Source organism: Bos indicus, chromosome 3 (genome assembly GCF_029378745.1).
Source record: "Bos indicus isolate NIAB-ARS_2022 breed Sahiwal x Tharparkar chromosome 3, NIAB-ARS_B.indTharparkar_mat_pri_1.0, whole genome shotgun sequence".
NCBI lineage: Eukaryota > Metazoa > Chordata > Mammalia > Artiodactyla > Bovidae > Bos > Bos indicus.
In genome coordinates, this window is record NC_091762.1 from 93947783 (window position 1) to 93969811 (window position 22029).

The 22029-nt window shown below is 43.4% G+C and overlaps 1 protein-coding gene across 1 annotated transcript in view; it reads right to left on the bottom strand.

Annotated features, from left to right (window-relative positions):
• Positions 1 to 2660: 2660 nt before the first annotated feature.
• The window catches only part of SHISAL2A (shisa like 2A), a 31178-nt gene continuing 11809 nt past the window's right edge, over positions 2661 to 22029 (bottom strand). The window contains exons 2-3 of the mRNA XM_019958409.2: positions 16824 to 16963; positions 2661 to 2932 (exon numbers count right to left, since the gene is read on the bottom strand). Coding sequence (XP_019813968.2) covers positions 2688 to 2932; positions 16824 to 16963 — 385 coding nt within the window. The 3' untranslated portion in view covers positions 2661 to 2687. The remainder of the gene's footprint in view (positions 2933 to 16823; positions 16964 to 22029) is intronic.

Sequence of the window (22029 nt, forward strand, 5' to 3'; positions counted from 1 at the left end):
GAGGGAGGGGTTCCTGCTGCACAGGTTGGGCAGCGTGTTTCCAACCCAGGACTGAGGCAGGGCAACACCAGTGTGAGCCAGCTCTGGGGGCTGATTGAATTCAAATGCGAGATGCTGAACAAGGGCAAGGGGGAGGAGCTTTACGGGGGCCTGGGATGTGTAGTTCAGCAAAGGCAGCGCACAAATCTTTTCCACCTATGCCCACCCCATCCACACAGGCTCTGCTGGGGAGATTCCACTAGGCCTTGGGGCCCTGCTCAGTGTGAGGTCTCCTTCTAGCCTCCCCAGCTCTGAATTCTCTTTGTTCTTCCTGGCCAGTCATTCTCAAAGGGTGGTCCCAGACCAGCACTGCCTGGAACTCATTAGGAATGCAAATTCTGAGGACTTAATCCAGACCTACCCAATCAGACACTCTGACGGCAGAGGGGGTGGGGAAAGGGGGGCAAGGATCTGTGTTTTAAACTAGCCCTCCAGCTGATTCTGACCTTGGCTGAGGTTTGAGGACCACTGTTTAGGCCACTGATGACCATTTGAATTTTTAGAATTTACAGATCCTCTCCCCCTAACAGACCAAGAGCAGTCTAAAAGTAAGGTCCTTATAGGATTCTTCCTTTAACCTGCCAGAAGGTGCTCTGAGGAAAAATCTCTGAGGATGTTCCTGATGTGGATACCAAGGAGACAGACAGGATCCGTCCTGTGAAAGGTCACAAAGTCCGTCAGTGACTACACCCCCTGCCTGTCACCCGTTCCCGCCACACATGTGTGCACACACACACACCCTAAGCTCTCTCACAACAAATGACTTGCAGTGCTTAGGCTATGCTAGGCTTTTTCTCACTGTTTTTGAACAGATTGTACTCTGGCCATAATTTCTAATGATTCTGTCTTACCTGGAAACTGACTCATCTCTGATGATTCAGCTCAGGCATCGCTTATTCCTCCCTCAAGCTGCATGAAGGGTCACTGTGGGTCCATTGCTCTTTTGTGTGCCCCTCACCCGTCACATGGACTCCCTGGGGAGAGAAGCTGTGGATAATTCCCTGTTGTTTCTGGTAACCTGAACAGGATAAACACCATGGAAAGTACAATAAGGCGAAAAGGTGCTGGCTTTAGAGTGCTGAAAATTACACATACACATGCCACAGGAGACCACAAATAAAGCAAGGCCAGAACTGAGATCTCCTGATGTGCAGCCTGGGGCACTTCTGAGGTTGACTCACCTGGCCTTTCCACCTGTCGTGTGTCCTTGGCTGGTTCAGGCCCCAGGCACAGATGTCTAAGAGTGACCATTTCACGGTTGCCAAATCCAGCGGCAGATCATGTCAATGTCAAAAATGTCAAGAACCGCTTTCCGTGGCTACTGAGTCTCCCCATCCTTGCCTTACACCCTCAAGGAAAAGCCTAAAGCCACTGACAAAATGAAGATAAGGAGCGTAGCTGGGAGAGAACGGGCGGCAGTAGCATCCTACCCTAAGATTCCTTTGCTGTCAGACTAATAATATTTTAAAACCTAATAAAAAGAGCTAATGCAATGCTTTCCATTTGCCAACCTTGTTCTAATTACTTGGATGAAGTGATTTAGTCCTCCCCCAAATGTTATGAGGTAAATATTACTGTTATCCCTGCTTGTACAGATGATTAGGTACAAATGTTACTAAGCAAGTAAGGGCAGGGACGGGATTTGAACCAGGCATTTGGCTCAGAAGTCCCTGCTCTTAATCACTATCTTACATTGCAAAATACTCACCTATAACTTTTTAAGTCTTTGTAGCACTTTCAAGTTTAGGAATAGGGTTCATATACATCATCTCAACACTCACCATAACCCTGCAAGGGAACTGAGGCTCAGAGAAACTAGGGGACTTTACCAAAGCCATGCTGTGGAGTCTATTAACCATTCATTCCCTCACTCACTTGACTATTCACTCTTTCATTCACCTGAGGAGCTGAACGATATTAAACATGGCTGAGTCCTGTGTATGTACTCTGTATGCTATGCTTAGTCATGTCCAACTCTTCGTGACCCCATGGGCTGTAGCCCGTCAGGCTCCTCTGTCCATGGAATTTTCCATGCGAGAATACTGGCGTGGGTTGCCATACCCTTCTCCAGGGGATCTTCCTGACTCAGGGGTCAAACCCGCATCTCTTGTCTCTCCTGCACAGGCAGGTGGATTTTTTACCCCGGCACCGCTGGGAAGTCCAGTGAGTATGCTCTATTCCCTCTCATTCTGTTCCTTGGCAAGGGACTCACTCCAGGAGCAATGCTGAGCTGTTGGAGAGGCAGAAGTCACTGCTTCTGGGTCCCAGTCATCTTCCCTGGATTTCCTAAGTACATCTGCTCCATGGCAGGAAGACTAAGTCAGAATTCCCTGACTCCCTGGTTTAGGTGAGGGGCTCCTCTGAATCTCCACAAGCCCCAGACTTCTCCCTGATCACATGGAGTTGTCATGACCATTTTACTGGAGACCCATGTCTAAACTCCCTTCGGCCCACAGTGGGCCAGGTAGAGCACTGTAGCTGGGTTCACAGTGGAACCTGAGTGGGTTTGCAAGGAAAAGCACTCATTTATCTGTTAGGTTCCAAAGTCCCTTTGATTATCCCCACTCCCACCTTTTTTTTTTTTTTTTTTTTTTAAACACCAAAAAGAGGCTCCAGAAGAGGATGGTGGAGAGACATTTATTGGATGTTTATGGGGCTGGGTATAGTAGACTGTGGACAGGAACCTCCTCAGGGCTCCCTGGAAGGTCACTGGCGGTCACTGTAGCCATGAAGCAGTGCTGGAGGAGGCGTTTGGGATCCTTAGCCTGCTCCTCATTGCAGTCCAGCCAGGAGTTCAGGAAGGGGTGGCTCTGCCTGAGAGGGCTCACTCCTCGCACCTCCACCGAGTTGCCTGTGTTTCTACCTTGGCAATCAGAGGGTGCCTCATCAGGGTCTGGAAAACAGCAAGCCAAGGGCATGGGGCTTCCTCCTGTAAGCCCTTCCTTTCCATCGGGATCATATTATACATGTAGCTTCCCTGAGTGCTTACCTTGGACAGGGGTGGGCTCAGAGTCTTAAACATTCATTTAAACAAATCATTCATTTAAAAAAATATTCATTAATAATATTCCACATTGTGAACTATGAGCTATTAATGTTTCTCATGAGCTTAAAGTTTAATGGAGGGGACAGACAATAAACAATTGCTAGCAGACATGAAGACTTCATCTTCACCATAAACTCATAGGGTCAGTTCAGTTCAGTTCAGACACTCAGTCGTGACTCTTTGCGACCCCATGAATCGCAGCACGCCAGGCCTCCCTGTCCATCACCAACTCCCGGAGTTCACTCAGACTCACGTCCATCAAGTTTGTTATGCCATCCAGCCATCTTATCCTCTGTCCAATAGCATGTTGGGCACCTAGTGACCTGGGGAGTTCCTCTTTCAGTATCCTATCATTTTGCCTTTTCATACTGTTCATGGGGTTCTCAAGGCAAGAATACTGAAGTGGTTTTCCATTCCCTTCTCCAGTGGACCACATTCTGTCAGACCTCACCACCATGACTCGCCTGTCTTGGGTGGCCCCACAGGGCACGGCTTAATTTCTTTGAGTTAAAAGTTACTATTAAAAACTCACTTATTAAATGAAGATTCAGGCTGACTACACAGCTAGCCTGCAGGGAAGTGCAGTAATTTAAAAAATACATATTGTTCTTTGCTTTAAGAATAGATTTCATGACTCTCTTCACTTTCTGCTTGATCCTCTCCTCCTTTTATACCTGGACTTGATAGGAAGCTCACTTGGCCATATTATTTCCCACTTCCCATTCATGACATTCTGCTGCAACCTACTTGGTTTCTGCCTGTAACACAACTTAAAACTTTTTGTCACTAAATCCTATGGTTACTTATAAATCATTGTCTCCTTTGACTTACTAGGAGCATTTGACAGAATGAAGTACTCTTGCCTTTTTTGAATTAAAAGTGTATCAAGTGTTCAAGCTAGAAATCAAGTGTATCAAGTGTTAGCTCTCACACCTTCTCTCCCTACCCATTTCCAAGGTCAAGCAATTCACTCCAGGTCCTGTTAATTCTACCATATCACTATCTGCTGTACCCACCCATTCTCTCCATCCTCAAGGCACCACACTAGATCTGCTTTTCAGCACCACACTAGATCTGCTTTTCATTTTCTTCTGCCCAGACCAAAAGACAGCCTTTGGTTGGGCCATCTTCCAGAGAGATCTTTCTAAGGTTAAGTGAGTCCATGTACTACTCTTTCTCAAAAGCACTCAATGTCTTCCCATGACCTGTGATACTCGAGGTGGCATTCAAGATTCTTTAGGTATGGGCCCCAATCCTTCTCTAGCTTTTCACTACTACTCTTCTCGGAAGAACTCAATGCTTTACTACACCAGAATTTTATTGTTCCCTGAATGGGTCCATTCCTTCATATCTCTGAGTCTCTGCTTTTACTGTTCCTTCTGTCTGGAATGGCATTTTATACCTTGTTTATCTAGAAAACTCCTATGCTTTAAAACCCATTGATGGAAGAGATCAAGGATGAATGGTGCCTCTGAAAACAAGGAAAGAGGGAATTTGAAGAAGGACGCTGTATGGGACACTGGAGTTGGCTATGCAATATCCATTCCACCCTCTTTCCACCCAGCAATTATGTTTGGTTGGGATTGATCCCATCTCAGCTCCAGCAGAGGGGCCTGATTGATATGAGCCTGTCAAGTAATCCTGTTCCTTTGCTACAGGATGGGCAATCAGTGCATAGCATTTCCCTGGATGTAGTGATTGGGCACATGACCTGAGGTGGTCCAATCAGAGTCAGGCCTCCTCCTTCCCCAGGGGAGGGATGAAGAGAGCGCTCCTTCTTTCTTCCCCTAGTTAGATGGGAACAAAAAGAACACAGTCCCAGGGACTTCTGGAAGCCAACTTACTACCATGGGAAAAATCAGTCTGAGGAGAAAGCTAACACAAGAGGGCAGAGTTGTGAGAATCTTGGAGGATGGAGCCGTAGCCTGAGGATGCTGAACTTCCACTTAGACCATTCCTAAAGCTCACCATACTTTTGGACTTCTCATTTACAGAGCCAATAAATTTTCTTTTTTGTTTTGAACTCTCTATTTTTGATGATTTAAGACTCACAAAAAGTTACAAAACAATTGAGTTCCATTGTACCCTTCACCTAGTTTTCCCCCATGATAATATCTTATATAATCATAGAGTAATTTCAAAACTAGGAGACTGACATTAACATACTACAACTGACTAAACTACAAATCCTATTCAATTTTACCCATTTTTTTAATATGGACTTTTTTTGGGTGTTTAGTACTATGAAAGTTTATCACATGTATGCGTGTGTGAATGCATGCTAAGTCGCTTCAGTCATGTCCAACTCTTTGTGACCCTGTGGACTGTAGCCTGCCAGGCTTCTCTGTCCATGGGACTCTCCAGGCAAGATTATTGGAGTGGGTTGGTGGCCATGCCCTCCTCCAGGAGATCTTACTGATTCAACCATTGAACCTGCTTCTTTTATGTCTCCTGTGTTGGCAGGCTGTTCTTCACCACGAGCACCACCTGGGAAGCCCTATCATATGTACAGTTTTATATTATCACTGCCACAATCAAGACAAAGAACTGTCCCATCACCATGAAGAAAAATTTCCTTATGCTACCTCTTTACGTCAGAACTTCCTCCTAAATCTAACGCTGGTAACCACTAACCCCTTCTCCATACATAACGTTGTCATTTAAGAAATGTTACGCAGATGAATTATACACTGTACAACCTTGTGAGATGGGGTTTTTTCACTCTGTTTAATACCTTGCAATCCATTCAAGCTGTTATGTGTATTGATAGTTCATTTGTTTTTATGGCTGCATATATTCCATTATATGGTTGTACCATTTGCCCACTAAAGAACCTTTGGCTTATTTCTAGCTTTTGTCTATTAAAAACAAAGCTGTTATGAGCAGTTGTGTATAGGTTTTTGGACAGACATACATTTTCATTTCTCTAGGATAATAATAATAATATTGTTTTGAATGGTATAGTGGACTGAATGGTGACCCCCAAATATATCAGGTCCCAATTTCTGGAACCTGTAACTGTTAACTTCTATGGTTTTTGCAGATGTGATGAAATTAAGGACTTTGAGATGAGATTATCCTCAATTATCTAGATGGGCCCTAAATGCCATCACACGTGCCCTTATAGGAGAAAGGCAGAGGGAGATAGACACTCACAGATGGTGATGTAAAGACAGAGGGAGAGACTACAGTGAGTTACAAGCAAAGGAATGCTGGCAGTCACCAGAAACAGGAAGAGTCAAGGCACAGACTCTCCTGTGGAGTCGTTGATTTCTGCCCAGCAAAACTGATTTTGAATTTCCAGCCCTGAGAACTGAGAGAGAACACATATCTACTATATTAAGCCATCAAGTTTGTGGTAATTTGATACAGTGGTCATAGGAAACTAATAGTGAGGATGATTAACTTTATGAAAACACTGTCTTCCAAAGTGGCTATATATCATTTTAATTCCCACCAAAAATGTGTAAGAGATCCAGTTGCTCTATCCTCCCTTGGAATTATCAGTATTTTTACTTTAATATTCTGATAGGCGAGAAGTAGTATCTCATTGTGGCTTTAATATGTGTTTCCTTAATGGCTAATGAAGATGAAACATATTTTCATGTGCTTATTTGCTCTCTGTATCTCCTCTTCAGTAAAGTATCAGTTCAAGTATTATGCTCATTTTCTAAAAGCATTGTTTGTTTTCTTATTTTTTTTGTTTTTAATTTTAATTAATGAAATTATTTTTGGCTGTGCTGGATCTTTGTTGCTGTGTGGGCTCTTCTCTATCTGTGATGAGCAGAGGCTACTTTCTAGTTATGGTGCGTGGGCTTCTCACCGCTGTGGTGTTCCTTGTGGAGCACAGGCTCTGGGGCAGGCAGGCTTCAGTCGCTGCGGCGTGTGGGCTCAGTAGTTGTGTTTCCCAGGCTTTAGAGCACAGCTCAGTAGTTGTGATGTGCACACTTGTGTGCACACCTAGTTGCTCTGCAGCATGTGGGATCTTCCTGGATCTGGGATTGAACCGGTGTCCTGAATTGGCAGGCAGATAGATTCTTTACCACTGAGCCACCAGAGAAGCCCTGTTTGTTTTCTTAATGTTGAGTTCAGGGGACTCTTTATATGTTCTGGGTAAAAGACCTTTGTCAGATATGTGAACATTATTTCCCAGTTAGAGGGTCTTCTTTCCTTCTTCTTAATAGAGTCTTTATCAGCACAAACATTTTGAGTTTTGATCTAGATCAATGACTAATGTATTTTTTTGTGCTTTTGATGGCTTTGCCTAACCCCGGGTCATGAAGATCTTCTCCTGTTTTCTTCTAAAAGTTTTATAGTTGTATAGGTTACATTTTGGTCCATGATTTATTTTGGGTTAATTTTTATATAAAGTATGAGGTTATGTAAAAAGTGTTTTTTTAACCTGTGGAAGTCTAATTGTTTCAACATTATATATTGAAAAGACTATTCTTCTCCCATTGCATTGCTTTTATACTTTGTAAAAAATCTTTTGGACATACATAGGATGTGGGTCTATATCTTTGATAGGAACAAAGTAGATGATTAAATAGTTAATCTCACTAGGGGATTGTAAGTAGAAAATATATGAGAGACACCTATAAGTTAATGATCACTCAAGAAAGCAGGTTTGCTTAACCACAAAAATTACATGGTGGATTTTAAAAATATGGGAGACCCCTGTAAGTTAATGATTACTCAAAAAGTGGGTTTGCTTAACCACAAAACCAAGCAGTCTTGCTTAGCAACAGAACCATGCAACAGAAGGACGAGACATGCCCCCAAACAATAAAACAATGGTGGCATGAGAACCACATCCTGCCCAGTGAGCTCAGTGAGTTAATGATCCCTAGGACATGCTTTCTGCACACATAAAAAACAGTAATTTGTAGACCTAAGCTTGACCGTGTGCAGACAAAAAACTCCCCTGCCCAAAGGAGGAGAAGATGATGATGGGAGTATGACATCTACTCAAGAAAGACAAAGTTCTTCTCCCCCTCCCCACTTCTCCTTTGATTATAAAACTGTAGCCCAGTGGGTTCTTGGGGTGAGGCATTTCTCACCTGCTGGCTTGTAAACCTCACAAGCTTCCTATTCTAATAAATCCTTTCTTATCTATCATTTTGCCTCTTGCTTAATTCTTTTCTGCACTGGGATATGAAGGACTATGGTACCAGGGCTCTTCAGAGCCCCTGAAATGCCACTCAGTCAGTTTTATCATATCTAGGTGTCTGTCCCTCCTCCAGTACCACACTGTCCTCAGTATTGTTGCTCTATAATGTGTTAAAATCAAGTAGGGTGATTTCCTCCAACTTTATCTCTTTCAATATTATTTTAGCTACTCTATTTCCTTTGTCTTTCCATATAAATTTTAGAATCAGCTTGTCTATATATACCAAAGAGCTGCTATGGTTTTTAATCTTTACTATGTTGAGTCTTCCAATTCATGACATAGTGTGTGTGTGTGGGTGTGTGTGTGTGTGGCTCAGTCATGTCTGACTCTTTGCGACCCTGTGGACTGTAGCCCGCCAGATTCCTCTGTCTGTGGAATTCTCCAGGCAAGAATGCTGCAGTGGGTTGCCATTTCCTCCCTCAGAGGGTCTTCCTGATCCAGGTATCAAACCTGTGTCTCCCGCATTGGGAGGCAGATTCTTTACCACAGAGCCACCAGGGAAGCCCATGACATAGTGTATCTCTCCATTTATTTAGGTCTTCTTTGATTTCCTTCACTAGCATTTCGTAGTTTTTATTGTATAGATCCTATACATGTTTGTTAGCTTTACACCTCATTATTTCATTTTTTAGAGTGACTATAGATGATATTTTATTTTTTAAAGGTCTGTCTTTTTAGAAAATATTTATTTATTTGGCTGGGTCTTTGTTGCTGCACGCAGCCCTTCTCTAGCTGTGGCAAGTGAGAGCTACTCTCTCCTTGCAGTGAGCAGGGTTCTCATCACTGCAGCCTCTCTTGTTGTGGAGCATAGGCTTTGGGGAACAGGCTCAGTAGCTGTGGCATTAGAGCTCAGGTGCCTCGAGGCATGTGGAATCTTCCCAGAGCAGCAATTGAACTCCTGTTGTCCCCTGGATTGGCAGGTGGATTCTTAACCAGTGGACCTCCCGGGAAGTCCCTATATTTAAAATTTAGTCTCTAGTTGTTTGTCACTGATACATATATAAATACAATTGATATTTGCTTCTGACCTTACGTACTGTGAGCTTGCTAAGTGCACTTGTTAGGTTTAGGAGGTTGTTTAGTGTGTCTCTGTGTATTTTGTAGATTCTTTGGGATTTTTTGTTATTTAAGCTTGCATTTTAAGGCATTCCATTTGGCACAAGGATTTAGTTCAATTTTCTATTCAATGCAAGAATCTCCTTCAATGAATCCCACATTTAGCCTTTTCCTGGTTACCTTCCAGGCTTAGGGGTGCTTTTTAAATGGAGAGTTACAAACTGGTGAACCAAATATAGCCCTCATGTAACTTAGAGGGTGCACTTTACAAAAGAATTTCAGGTCTTAGTCTAAGAAAGACCTAGCTTTTTTGAATCAACACCTGCCTCCCTATGGCTTCTCCCACTGATTTAACTCTGTTCTCTGACATCTCATAAAATGTCTCTTCTTTATGCCCCAGGACAACCTTGCAGAGGCCTGGGGTCCTGGGGTGTGAGCCCTGAGCCTTCTTTGCTCAGGGGCAAATGTCCCCAGCTCTTAGCCCAAATACACATAATCTGGTTCTCAGACCAAGTTGGTCACTCACCTCTGATCACCTTCTGACTGATTAGTCAAGGTTATTCTTAAATTGTGGGGCTCTGGGCTGCAAGGAGATCCAACCAGTCCATTCTGAAGGAGATCAGCCCTGGGATTTCTTTGGAAGGAATGATGCTAAAGCTGAAACTCCAGTACTTTGGCCACCTCATGCGAAGAGTTGACTCATTGGAAAAGACTCTGATGCTGGGAGGGATTGGGGGCAGGAAGAAAAGGGGACGACAGAGGATGAGATGGCTGGATGGCATCACTGACTCGATGGACGTGAGTCTGAGTGAACTCCGGGAGTTGGTGATGGACAGGGAGGCCTGGCGTGCTGCGATTCATGGGGTCGTAAAGAGTCGGACACGACTGAGCGACTGATTTGATCTAATCTCTGATCTGATCTGAGCCGCAGGCAGTCAGGGGTTGGGAGGAATCCTTGGGCTTTTAGGAGTTATAAAACCTTGGCTTAAATCCTCATCTTGATATTAAATTATTACACTGCTGCTGCTAAGTCACTTCAGTCATGTCCAACTCTGTGCGACCCCATAGACGGCAGCCCACCAGGCTCCCCCGTCCCTGGGATTCTCCAGGCAAGAATGCTGGAGTGGGTTGCCATTTCCTTCTCCAATGCATGAAAGTGAAAAGTGAAAGTGAGGTCGTTCAAGTTTCTGACTCTTAGCGACCCCTTGGACTGCAGCCTACCAGGCTCCTCTGTCCATAGGATTTTCTAGGCAAGAGTACTGGAGTGGGGTGCCCCGCTAACCCCTTCTCTCTGGATCTCAGTTACTATTGTATCAAATGGGGTAGAAAGTAGGACTGGCCTCATTTTTCTATTTGTTTTCCCTTGAATTCCAAATTGTAAAGAATTCAGTCTCTTTAATGGACTGCCTTTATTAGGTACTAGCCTCTCCACTCCCCATGACCATTTTCTGTTAATCAAAGAGTTCTCATTAGCAGGAAAGAGCCCATGCTAAGTACCCTCCTTAGCCTAATACAATTCTAGCTCAAAACAAAGAAACTTGGTCCCAGTAAAACCTTTGAAATATTGGAAATTGCTCAAGAATTCTCATTGCTATATTTGGGGACGCTTGAGTGATATATTTGGAACCAAAGTTGTGCACCTGTGGAGTGGATGCTAAAATGTTACCTCTGAGATGTGATGGCCGATATGTTCTAATTCAATTGGGGGTAAAGAAGGACCACCATTCTCTTGCTTCCAGACTCTATAATTCTGTTAACATGACCTGAGATTTCACTCATTTTTTTTTTTGGCAGATACATCAAAATGCAGGTTCACACTGAACTTGTGGGCCCAATATGCCCACAAGTTTTTTTACATGATTCTCTTTCCCAGATGCCACGGATTCCCTCACATGAGTATCCCAGGGTCTTCAAATCCACAACTCTTCAATCCCCTTCCAGGGAAACCAGCAAAATAGCCAGTGGTCCAACTCTTGAGCACACTGTTTCTGCCTCTTCCTCTGGCTGATATATAATGAAAGTTCTTAAAGTCCCTCAGTGGCGCCTGAAGCCTGGGGGAGGAAGAACCATCTTATAAAGGTGCTAGCCAAGAGGAAAGGAGGATGCCTAAGGCACATATAAAAGATTCAATTTTCAAGTTACAATAAGAAGATTCATGTTTGGCTAAAACACGCTGGCACAAGCATCTTATTCGATTCTTCTAACGATTCTCTGAGGTGAGTGTTATTTCATGTTATAGACAAACACAGACAGAGAAGGTTACCACTGGCACAGCTATTAGTACCGGATCCAGGATACACTTTCAATTCTACTTGATTCCAAAGCTTGGGCTCTTTCCACAGAGCAAATCTACCCTTAGTATAGGTTAGGAACTCTGCTAGGTGCTGGGGACACAAAGGCCTTTAAGACATGATTCCTATCTTTGACATATCAACAGTCTGAGGCGACTAACATGTAAACATCTAAATGCCTAACGATAATAAAAATGAGGGTTACTCATTTTTAAAAGCCACCATGTATTAGAAACCAAGCTCCAATGTAAGCTTCATCTCTAGTTTTATTGCTTTCTTAGTGGGTATTATTGTACACATTTTACAGAGTAAATTAAGGTCCAGGGAGAAGTGACTCGCCTAAGGCCACACAGTGAGAGTAACAAAGCCGGAATCAGAGCCATGTTCTCTGACATCCCAGCAGGGTTGTGCTTTCCCATCTTTTTTTCAGGGACCTTTTGGCCAGTCCCCCCATTGCCTGGGGTCTTAGCCTGTCGTGACCAGCAGGAAAGGAGTTCTCAGGTTTTCTCCCTGATTGGAGATGAGTCAGCCTTGACTCATCTCTGAGGCTTGTTTGGGTCATAGGTACCACCTCTCCAAGTGTGGTTAAGTAAAAAGCAGTGGGCTCTGAGGAAGTGGAACACTTCCTGGAAGGTCAGAGGGCCTGCTATAGGAAAAGATCTTTGGCCCTGGAGGCAAAGTCTTGGCCAATTGGCTGGGTGACCTTGGGCATATCACTGACACTTTCTGGGCCTCAGCAACCCATTGATAAACTGAGAACATCAGGCTCGATTCCCAGGAGCCCTAAGAGTTAGAGGGACTTCCCAGGTGGTGCTAGTGGTAAAGACTTCACCTGCCAATGCGAGAGACCCAAGATACCCGGGAACGGGTTCAATACCTGGGTCGAGAACATCTTCTCAAGTAGGAAACGGCAACCCACTCCAGTATTCTTGCCTGGAGGAATTCCATGGACAGAGGAGCCTGGTGGGCTACAGTTCATGTGGTGGCAAAGAGTCAGACACGACTGAGCATTAGAGCCACAAGCCAATTAATGCCCAATAGTTCTCTGAGGTGATTGTTAACTGTATTCAGACCAGCAATGAATGAGAGAGGTGAGAGATGAGTTAGTGAAAATGACAGATTAATGATATCCCCACCAACATTTTTCAGAGGAGGATGAGTCTCCCCACCTCCCATTTTTTATCTCTTATTAAAGGTACCTAGGTTAGAATACTTACCTCACTTACCCCATCAGTAAAATAGAGTTGATAATAACCTAAAGTAGCTGAACAGGTTAAATGGGATAATGTGCTAGGCACCTTGGCATAGTGCCTAGCACAAAAGTAGGTGCTTGGTCAGCCTCTGATCAAGCTAGTTCCTCACAAAGTACAAGAATGAGAAAGCTATGGTCTTCATTGCATCCCGAGTTTGAGGGATGGGTGGGATAGGGTTGATGGGACAGTAGAGAATACCTGGGCAGCAAAAGGAGCCTATCTTCAGAAACTGTTCTATTTTCACTCTGCTCTTGTCAAGGAACTCCCCACCCCACCCTTGCCCCCAGGCTCAGAGATTAGGACCCAAGGTACAGTGTGTAGTGATTGTGGGTTTTAGAGTAGGGAAATCGGGGTTGACATCCCCAAATGACAAGCCCACTAGCTGTGTAGACTTGGGCCAATTGCCTTCTCGTGGCTGAGCCTTGATTTCCTCTCCTGTAAAATGGGGCTAATGATCTCTCTATGGGCTTCCCAGGTGGCGCTAGTGGTAAAGAACCTGTGAATGCAAGAGACATAAGAGACTCAGGTTCAATCCCCGGGTAGGGAAGATCCCCCTGGAGGAGGGCATGGCAACCCACCCCAGTATTCTTGCCTGGAGAATCCCCATGGACAGAGGAGCCTGGCAGGCTACAGCCCATAGGGTCGCACAGAGTTGGACATGACTGAAGCAACTTAGCACGCGTGCATGCACATACCATCTCTCTACAGGTCCTACTGTAGAAGGAGACAAAAACAGATGAAAGTCTGTGTGAGGCGGAAGGCTCTGAGTGTAAGGGAGTGGCCTGTAAACGTTGATGCTGGGTTTGATCAACCCAAATGTTGGGTTGATGCTGCAGGTTCAGAGGAAGGAGAGGACAGCACTTCATGAAGAAGAAAGGAAGGAACTAAGAGCTGAGTTTGGGCAAAAGACAGAGAGAGAGCTGAAAGCTGTTATTTAATAAACAGAAAGTGCATTTTCCATTTTAAAAGTAAGAAGCAAAAAGCAAGAACACAAGCTGTATCAAACCCTGGTGATTGAATAATCAAAAAATCTAGCTGGTGGCTGAGCAGTGAAAAGCAGGAGGATCGTCTTCATTCACAGGACTGCCAGGTGAGCTGTGTTCCATTGATTTAGAAAGGCTGCAGGTGATAGGGTAGGGGGAGATGAGGGGAGCAGGGTATAAGCACCCTACACACCCGGCCTGGTGAGGTAGAAATAGGACTTTGGAGGCAGAAAAACACACACATTTGAATTACAACTCTGCAGTTTACAAACTGTGACCCCGTGGGCAATTGAAACACTGTTTTCACATCTGTAAGATGGGCGATAATAATACCTACCTCACTGGGGTGGTTTGGAAAATTAGACAAGATAGTGCATGTAAAGTTTCAAACAGAGTCTGGCATCAAGTAGGGACTTCCCTTCCTCAGCACAGGGATAAGGAGAGGAAGGAAGGTGGAGATGGAGTTGGCTCTAACATTCACTCACTAGGTATGTGGGCCTTAGTCTCCACATCTGTAAAATAGATTTTAATAAGATCCATACACTGCCTGGTTATTATGAGGAGCAAATGAAATTGTCTATTTAGAGATAATGCATTCCTTTTAACGACAGTATTATTTTTCATTCCTTCTATGTTGATGGACATTTAGTTTCTTTCCAGTGTGACAAACTGTCATGGTATCCATCTTTACAAGTCCTCTCCTAGTGCAACTGTGTCTCTAAGGCAGATAATTAGAAGTGGAATCACTAATAGGCTATATACATTTTCAGTTTAAATGGATAGTGCCAAAATGCTCTACAAGTGGTTTCGCCAATTTATTGTTACCAGTGGTATATGAGATTACCCATTCCCCCATGTAACCTTCTCACTATCAATGTGATCCATTTTTTATTTTTGCCAATGTAATTGTTTTTTAAATCATTTTTTGAAAAGGTATGTCATTCTTAAATTGCATTCTCCTGATTATTAGTAAGGTAGAGTATCTTTTTATGTGTGTTGGGCATTTGTATTTTTTGGTAGATTATGTATTTCTCATGTGTTTAAAGGTGCACTTATATATCCTGGATATCAGTCTTGTCTCTATTTTATATACAGTTGATTCTCCTTATTTACTGTGCACGCATGCTCAGTCACTAAGTTGTGTCCAAGTGTTTGCAACCCCTCTGTCCATGGATTTCCCAGGCAAGAATACTGTAGAGGGTTGCCACTTCCTTCTTCAGGGGATGTTCCCAACCCAGGGATCAAACCTGCATTTCCTGCTTGGCAGGCAGATTATTTACCACTGAGCCATGAGGAAAGTGAAAGTGAAAGTTGCTTAGTCATGTCCTACTCTTTGCAACCCAATGGATAGTTCATGGACTTCTCCAGGCCAGAATTCTTGAGTGGGTGGCCATTCCCTTCTCCAGGGGATCTTCCCAACCCATGGATTGAACCCAGGTCTCCGGCATTGCAGGCGGATTCTTTACCAGCTGAGCCACCAGGGAAGCCCATTATTCACTGTTATTTTGTTCTATTAACTTACCATTAACACTGAATTAGCAAATACTGAATCAATTGCCCCTTGCTGCTGCTGCTAAGTCACTTCAGTTGTGTCCGACTCTGTGCGACCCCATAGACGGCAGCCCACCAGGTTCCCCCGTCCCTGGGATTCTGCAGACAAGAACACTGGTGTGGGTTGCCATTTCCTTCTCCAATGCATGAAAGTGAAAAGTGAAAGTGAAGTCGCTCAGTCATGACCGACTCTTAGCGACCCCATGGACTGCAGCCCACCAGGCTCCTCCATCCATGGGATTTTTCAGGCAAGAGTACTGGAGTGGGGTAGGGAAATACAAATTTAGGTTCCTGTGAGCCTCTGGTCACATTGTCAACCAATCAGTACATAACTTTGCTTTATGTATGTTTCTGCTTAAAGATACTGTATTTAATATATATTACTAACTGATAACATTTAACTCATGTGTATTGAACACATGTATTTTTTCCATAAGGCACATGACAGCCTTTTTATGTTGAGGAATACTAGATAGCACTTCAACGTTATATTTGGGGGCCATTTTCAATAGCGAAAGTGCCAATAAAAACACAAAACTGCAAAAATGTGACACTAAATATACCATGAAAAGGACGCTTGTTCACAGTCTGAGAGCTGAAACAAAAAGGCAAGCGTGGCCCTGTGCAGCCTCCGCTGGGCAACATCAGTGTGACTGGGCAACTCAAAGTTTTTGTTGCTCTGTGCACATCCACGTCTGCAAATGACCTCAAAAACACTGAAAGTATTGATTTTTGAGGTTACAAATTAATTCTAGCAAGTAGGCAAATTCACCAATATGGAATCTGCAAATAATAAGGGTTGACTATGCGTCTGCATTTACAATATCTTTGCAGTCCACCACTTGTTTTTTTAACTTTATACATAGTCTCTTTTGTGTTATTTGCATTTGTTGGAGGCAAATTTGCTAATATTTCTCTTATTTAAAAAACTAAACATTTTATTCAAGTTACTATATTTTAATTAGTCTCTTTCTGGAGTCTTCTTCTATTCTAAGGTTTCTCAACATCAACAGTACTGACATTCTAGGTCAGATAACCCTTTTTTTAAGACCTTGTTATGCAGCCTGTGGGACCTTCCTTAACCAGAGATAGAATCTGTGTCCCCTGCCCTGGAAGCACAGAGTCTTAACTGCTGAACCACCAGGGAAGTTCTGGGTCAGATAACTCGATTGCAGAGTGCTGTCCTCTATATTGTAAGATGTTTAGTAATATCTCCCTGTAATAAACATAGAATTATTTTGATTATCAATGAACACATGAAGAGTTTGTGATGGAAATGTTCATATCATGAACCTCCTGAAAAATGTGCTGGTGCTTCTTAATATTCCAGAAACACACGTGAGGCAAATAGTCCAAACATCATTTCCAAATATCTCCCCTCTGAAAAGGTGCTAGCCTGCTGAATACAAGGAAATCATGTGGCCCCTTTCTTACCTGTAGTCTGTAAGTTTAAGCCTGGGTCCAACTTTGTGTGGGGTTTTGAGCTGATGAACAGGTAACAAAGCACACAGGCAGTGACAATGAAGGCCAGGAGGACCACTGCTGCTATGGACAGGCCCACAAGAGCACCAATACTGGGGACAGAAAAGCACAAGGGAGCAGAGTGTCAGGAAAGGACTTGGAAGGCAGCATGTTACAGGAGAAATGCTGTAGGTGTTATAGGAATCAGCCAGTCTTAACTTTTGTTCTGTCTCTGCTTCCCTTAAACAGACTTTTGGGGCCTAAGCCTGGGAAAGAGCATCAGCTGTGTGGCAAGTCCTCACCACGTACATAACTTGATGTGGCTTTATCCATACACATATTCAGTGCCATGATGTAGTTGAGACTGAATTTGTGTTCCCTTTATTCTTCTCTCCTTTCCTCAACCTGCTGCCACCCCAAGAAGCTAGAGATGATCTTTGTCAATAATTATTTTTTATTTATGTATACTTCACTTGGCTGCTCCATGTCTTAGTTATGGCATGTGAACTCTTAACTGCGGCATGAGGGATCTGGTTCCCCATCCAAAGAGCAAACCCCGCCCCCTGCATTGGGAGGGCAGAGTCTTAGCCACTGGACCACCAGAGAAGTCCCTAAAGATGATCTTAAAGAGCCCTCCCCATACTGCCATTTCTTAAAAATCAAGACACATAGCAAGCCTCAATTTAATATCAACTGTCCTTCCACCCTCAAGGTAATATCTGACTCAGTCTCTAGTGGGTCATCACGGCAGTGTGGACTCCACATCTGAAACCCCTTTTCTGCTGCTGGTCCCTCACCCCTCAGCCTCATTGCCTCTGCACCAAGTCAGGCCCTGGTCATCTGGTCTCCAGACTACTACCTTCTGGCTTGTTCAGGGAGCCACTGTCTTTCTGTTTCACATGATCCCTCCCATCATCTCCCCACATCAGAATTTTACCTGTCCTTGAAGGCCCATCTCAATGTCTCCTCCTCAGTGCTTTCCTTGGTCCCCTTTCTCTTTCTTTTCTTCTCCCAGTCCAGGCCTACCCAGCTAGGACACCTTACTTGGGGTCATTAGCACTTTCCACTTGGTCAGGGAGTCCAGTGTGGTAGGGAAAGAGCAAAGAGCTTTGGAACTCTCACAGACCCACCTGGTAAATTTAGGACCCAGATCTGTAACTAACTCGATATGACATCTTGATGAAATTATTAAGCCTGTTGAGTCTCAGCTTCTTTGCCTGAAAAGTGAGAATGATCAAAACACAGCACCTCTCAGGTGGTAGTGAGGGTGAATGATATCTATAATATTCTTGGCACACAGTAGTTCAACATATTCCTCATGCGTTCTCTGAAGGCATACTGAGACCATGTTTAACTGGCTCTGTTCTGCCTTTGTACGAGGCTAGCACATAGCACGCACTTAGCAATGATTATTGAGTACCTAATTTGTGTCAGACACTGTGGGATGTTCTCCCAGTGGTAGGACTAGGCTTGACTGTGTGCCCTTTCTGCCTACGACTCCTTCTGCAGCTTTTCTGCCTTCCCTAGCCCGACCCTGACCCCAGTCTCAGATTCCTGCCTTTGCCATTTCTGCTAGATTTCACTCCCAGCTAGCTGATGGTTATCTTCCAGTAAACAGAAACACCTTAGAGCTTTGGAGAGTCTGCTTTCCCAGGGCTAAATAAATTATTGGCTATCCCTACAATGGAATAGTATAGAGCCATTAAAAAACATGTTTTCAAATAAAATTTAAGATCAAAGATAAATTCTGATGAGTTAATGTGAAGTGAAAAAGGCAGGACCCAATATTAAATATATAGTGTAGCCCTAACTTAAATACATAAAATAACATGTACATATATAACATAACAAGGTGAGGATGGATGGAAATACACTAAATGCTAATGGGCTGTCTCTGGGTATAGCACAGGCTATGGATGTCCTGTCCATGTCCCACTGGATCTTACAATTCTGGAATATTCTGGCCAGGGTTTCAATGCCAGCATATGTATCTCTTTGCCTGAAAGCTTTCTTGGGCCCAGAAGAATCTCTGCACACTGAACAGGTCAAAAGTATAGGAAAATGGATGCCTCCCTTCTCCCTCCAGCATGTAGCCAATGACTGAAAAAAACTGACATGTAAACACCCAGCTTCCCGGCCCTGAGGTGGGATGACTCTGAGACGCGTGTGCAGTGGCTGACACAGGATAGCAGTTTCAAGGCTGGTGGCCCTTGGTGGTGACTTGCTTGGTAGCACACCGCCATTAACTCCTTCCCTTTCCCATCTCACTTCCCACCCTGTACCAGTATTTTCTAGGATCGTTTGTCATGTAAACTGCTTGCCTTAAAGTCCTTTGTTTCCCAGTCTTCTAGGGAACCCAAGCTAAGACACTGGGGATCTCCCATGATTGCTTTTCTTTTCTGTTTCTCCTGCCCTTTCTATTTTTTTCCCACACTGAGCATGTAGTAGTTTGTAGTTCTTTAGTATTAGTTTAATACTTTTTAGTTTAGTATTTTAATTAAATATTATTTCTTTTTTTTTTAATCTACTCACTGTTTATAAGGCTGTTATCTGTGGCTCAGATCATGAACTCCTTATTGGCAAATTTGGACTTCAGTTGAAGAAAGTAGGGAAACCACTAACCATTCATGTATGACCTAAATCAAATCCCTTACAACTATACAGTGGAAGTGATAAACAGATTCTAGGGATTAGATCTGATGATAGACAGAGTGCCTGAAGAACTATAGATGGAGGTTCGTGAAGACCATCCCCAAGAGAAAAAAAATGCAAAAAGGCAAAATGGTTGTCTGAGGAGGCCTTACAAACAGCTATGAAAAGAAGAGAAGCAAAAGGCAAAGGAGCAAAGGAAAGATATACCCATTTGAACGCAGAGTTTCAAAGAATAGCAAGGAGAGATAAGAAAGCCTTCCTCAGTGATCAATGCAAAAAATAGAGGAAAACAATAGAATAGGAAAGACTAGAGATCTCTTCAAGAAAATTAAAGATACCAAGGGAACATTTCATGCAAAGATGGGCACAATAAAGGACAGAAATGGTATGGATCTAACAGAAGTAGAAGATATTAAGAAGAGGTGGCAAGAATACACAGAAGTACTATACAAAAAAGATCTTCACAATACAGATAATCAAGATGGTGTGATCACTCACCTAAAGTCAGATATCCTGGAACACAAAGTCAAGTGGCCCTAGGAAGCATCACTATGAACAAAGCGAGTGGGGGTGATGGAATTCCAGTTGAGCTATTCCAAATCCTAAAAGACGATGCTGTGAAAGTGCTGCACTCTATATGTCAGCACATTTGGAAAACTCAGCAGTGGCCACAGGACTGGAAAAGGTCAGTTTTCATTCCAATCCCAAAGAAAGGCAATGCCAAAGAATGCTCAAACTACCGCACAACTGCACTCATCTCACATGCTAGTAAAGTAATGCTCAAAATTCTCCAAGCCAGGCTTCAACAGTACATGAACTGTGAACTTCCAGATGTTAACTGGATTTAGAAAAGGCAGAGGAACCAGAGATCAAATTGCCAACATCTGTTGGATCATCAAAAAAGCAAGAGAGTTCCAGAAAAACATTTATTTCTGCTTTATTGACTATGCCAAAGCCTTTGACTGTGTGGATCACAACAAAGAAATTCTTAAAGAGAATTACACCCTGTGTGGAAAATTCTGAAAGAGATGAGAATACCAGACCACCTTACCTGCTTCCTGAGAAATCTGTACAAAGGTCAGGAAGCAACAGTAAGAACTGGACATGGAACAACAGACTGGTTCCAAATTGGGAAAGGAGTACGTCAAGGCTGTATATTGTCACCCTGCTTATTTAACTTATATGCAGAGTACATCATGAGAAATGCTGGACTTGATGAAGCACAAGCTGGAATCAAGATTGCTGGGAGAAATATCGATAACCTCAGATATGCAGATGACACCAGCCTTATGGCAGAAAGTGAAGAAAAACTAATACATGTATACCTGTGGTGGATTCATTTTGATATTTGGCAAAACTAATACAAAAAAAAATAAAATTAAATAAAATTTAAAAAAAATAAAGAGCCTCTTGATGAAAGTGAAAGAGGACAATGAAAAAGTTGGCTTGAAACTCTCAGAAAACTAAAATCATGGCATCTGGTCTCATCCTTCATGGCAAATAAATGGGGAAACAGTGGAAACAGTGACAGACTATTTTTTGGGGTTCCAAAATCACTGCTGATGGTGACTGCAGGCATGAAATTAAAAGACGCTTGTTCTTTGGAAGGAAAGCTATGACAAACCTAGAAAGCATACTAAAAAGCAGAGACATTACTTTGCCAACAAAGGTCCATCTAGTCAAAGCTATGGTTTTTCCAGTAGTCATGTATGGATGTGAGAGTTGGACTATAAAGAAAGCTGAGTGCCAAAGAATTGATGCTTTTGAACTGTGGTGTTGGAGAAGACTTTTGAGAGTCCCTTGGACTGCAAGGAGATCAAACTAGTCCATCCTAAAGGAAATCAGTCCTGAATATTCATTGGAAGGACTAATGCTGAAGCTGAGACTCCAATACTTTGGCCACTGGATGCGAAGAACTGACTCATTGGAAAAGACCCTGATGCTGGGAAAGATTGAAGGTGGGAGAAGGGGATAACAGAAGATGAGATAGTTGGATGGCATCACCGACTCAATGGACACGAGTTTGAGTAAACTCTGGGAGGTGGTGATAGACACAGGGAGGCCTGGTGTGCTGCAGTCCCTGGAGTTGCAAAGAATCAGACACGACTGAGTGACTGAACTGACTGACTGATCTGGAAGATTCGTGCTCAGGTTGGGACCATACCCTTTACAAGGGACATCTATGGGTACCTGGCTGGAAAAAGCCTGTAAAAGTAGGATCCTTTGAGGAGTGGGTGAGAGAGTTGGGGGGATGCGTTCCAGATCAGCAGACAGTCAGGTAGTAGGTACTGCACTGAACGTCTTCCAGGGGACAGGGGAACCAGTTTCAAGGACAGAGCTGGGAACAACAGGGGAGAGTCCAAGGGGGCAAAATCTGTCCTTAGTATAAGATGAACTCCAGGGAGTTCCCTGGTGGTCTAATGGTTAGGATTCTGGGCTTTTGCTGTCATTGCCTGGGTTCAATCCTTGGTCAAGGAAAGGAGATCTCACATAACATATGAAGTGACCAAAAAAATATAAGTTCAAA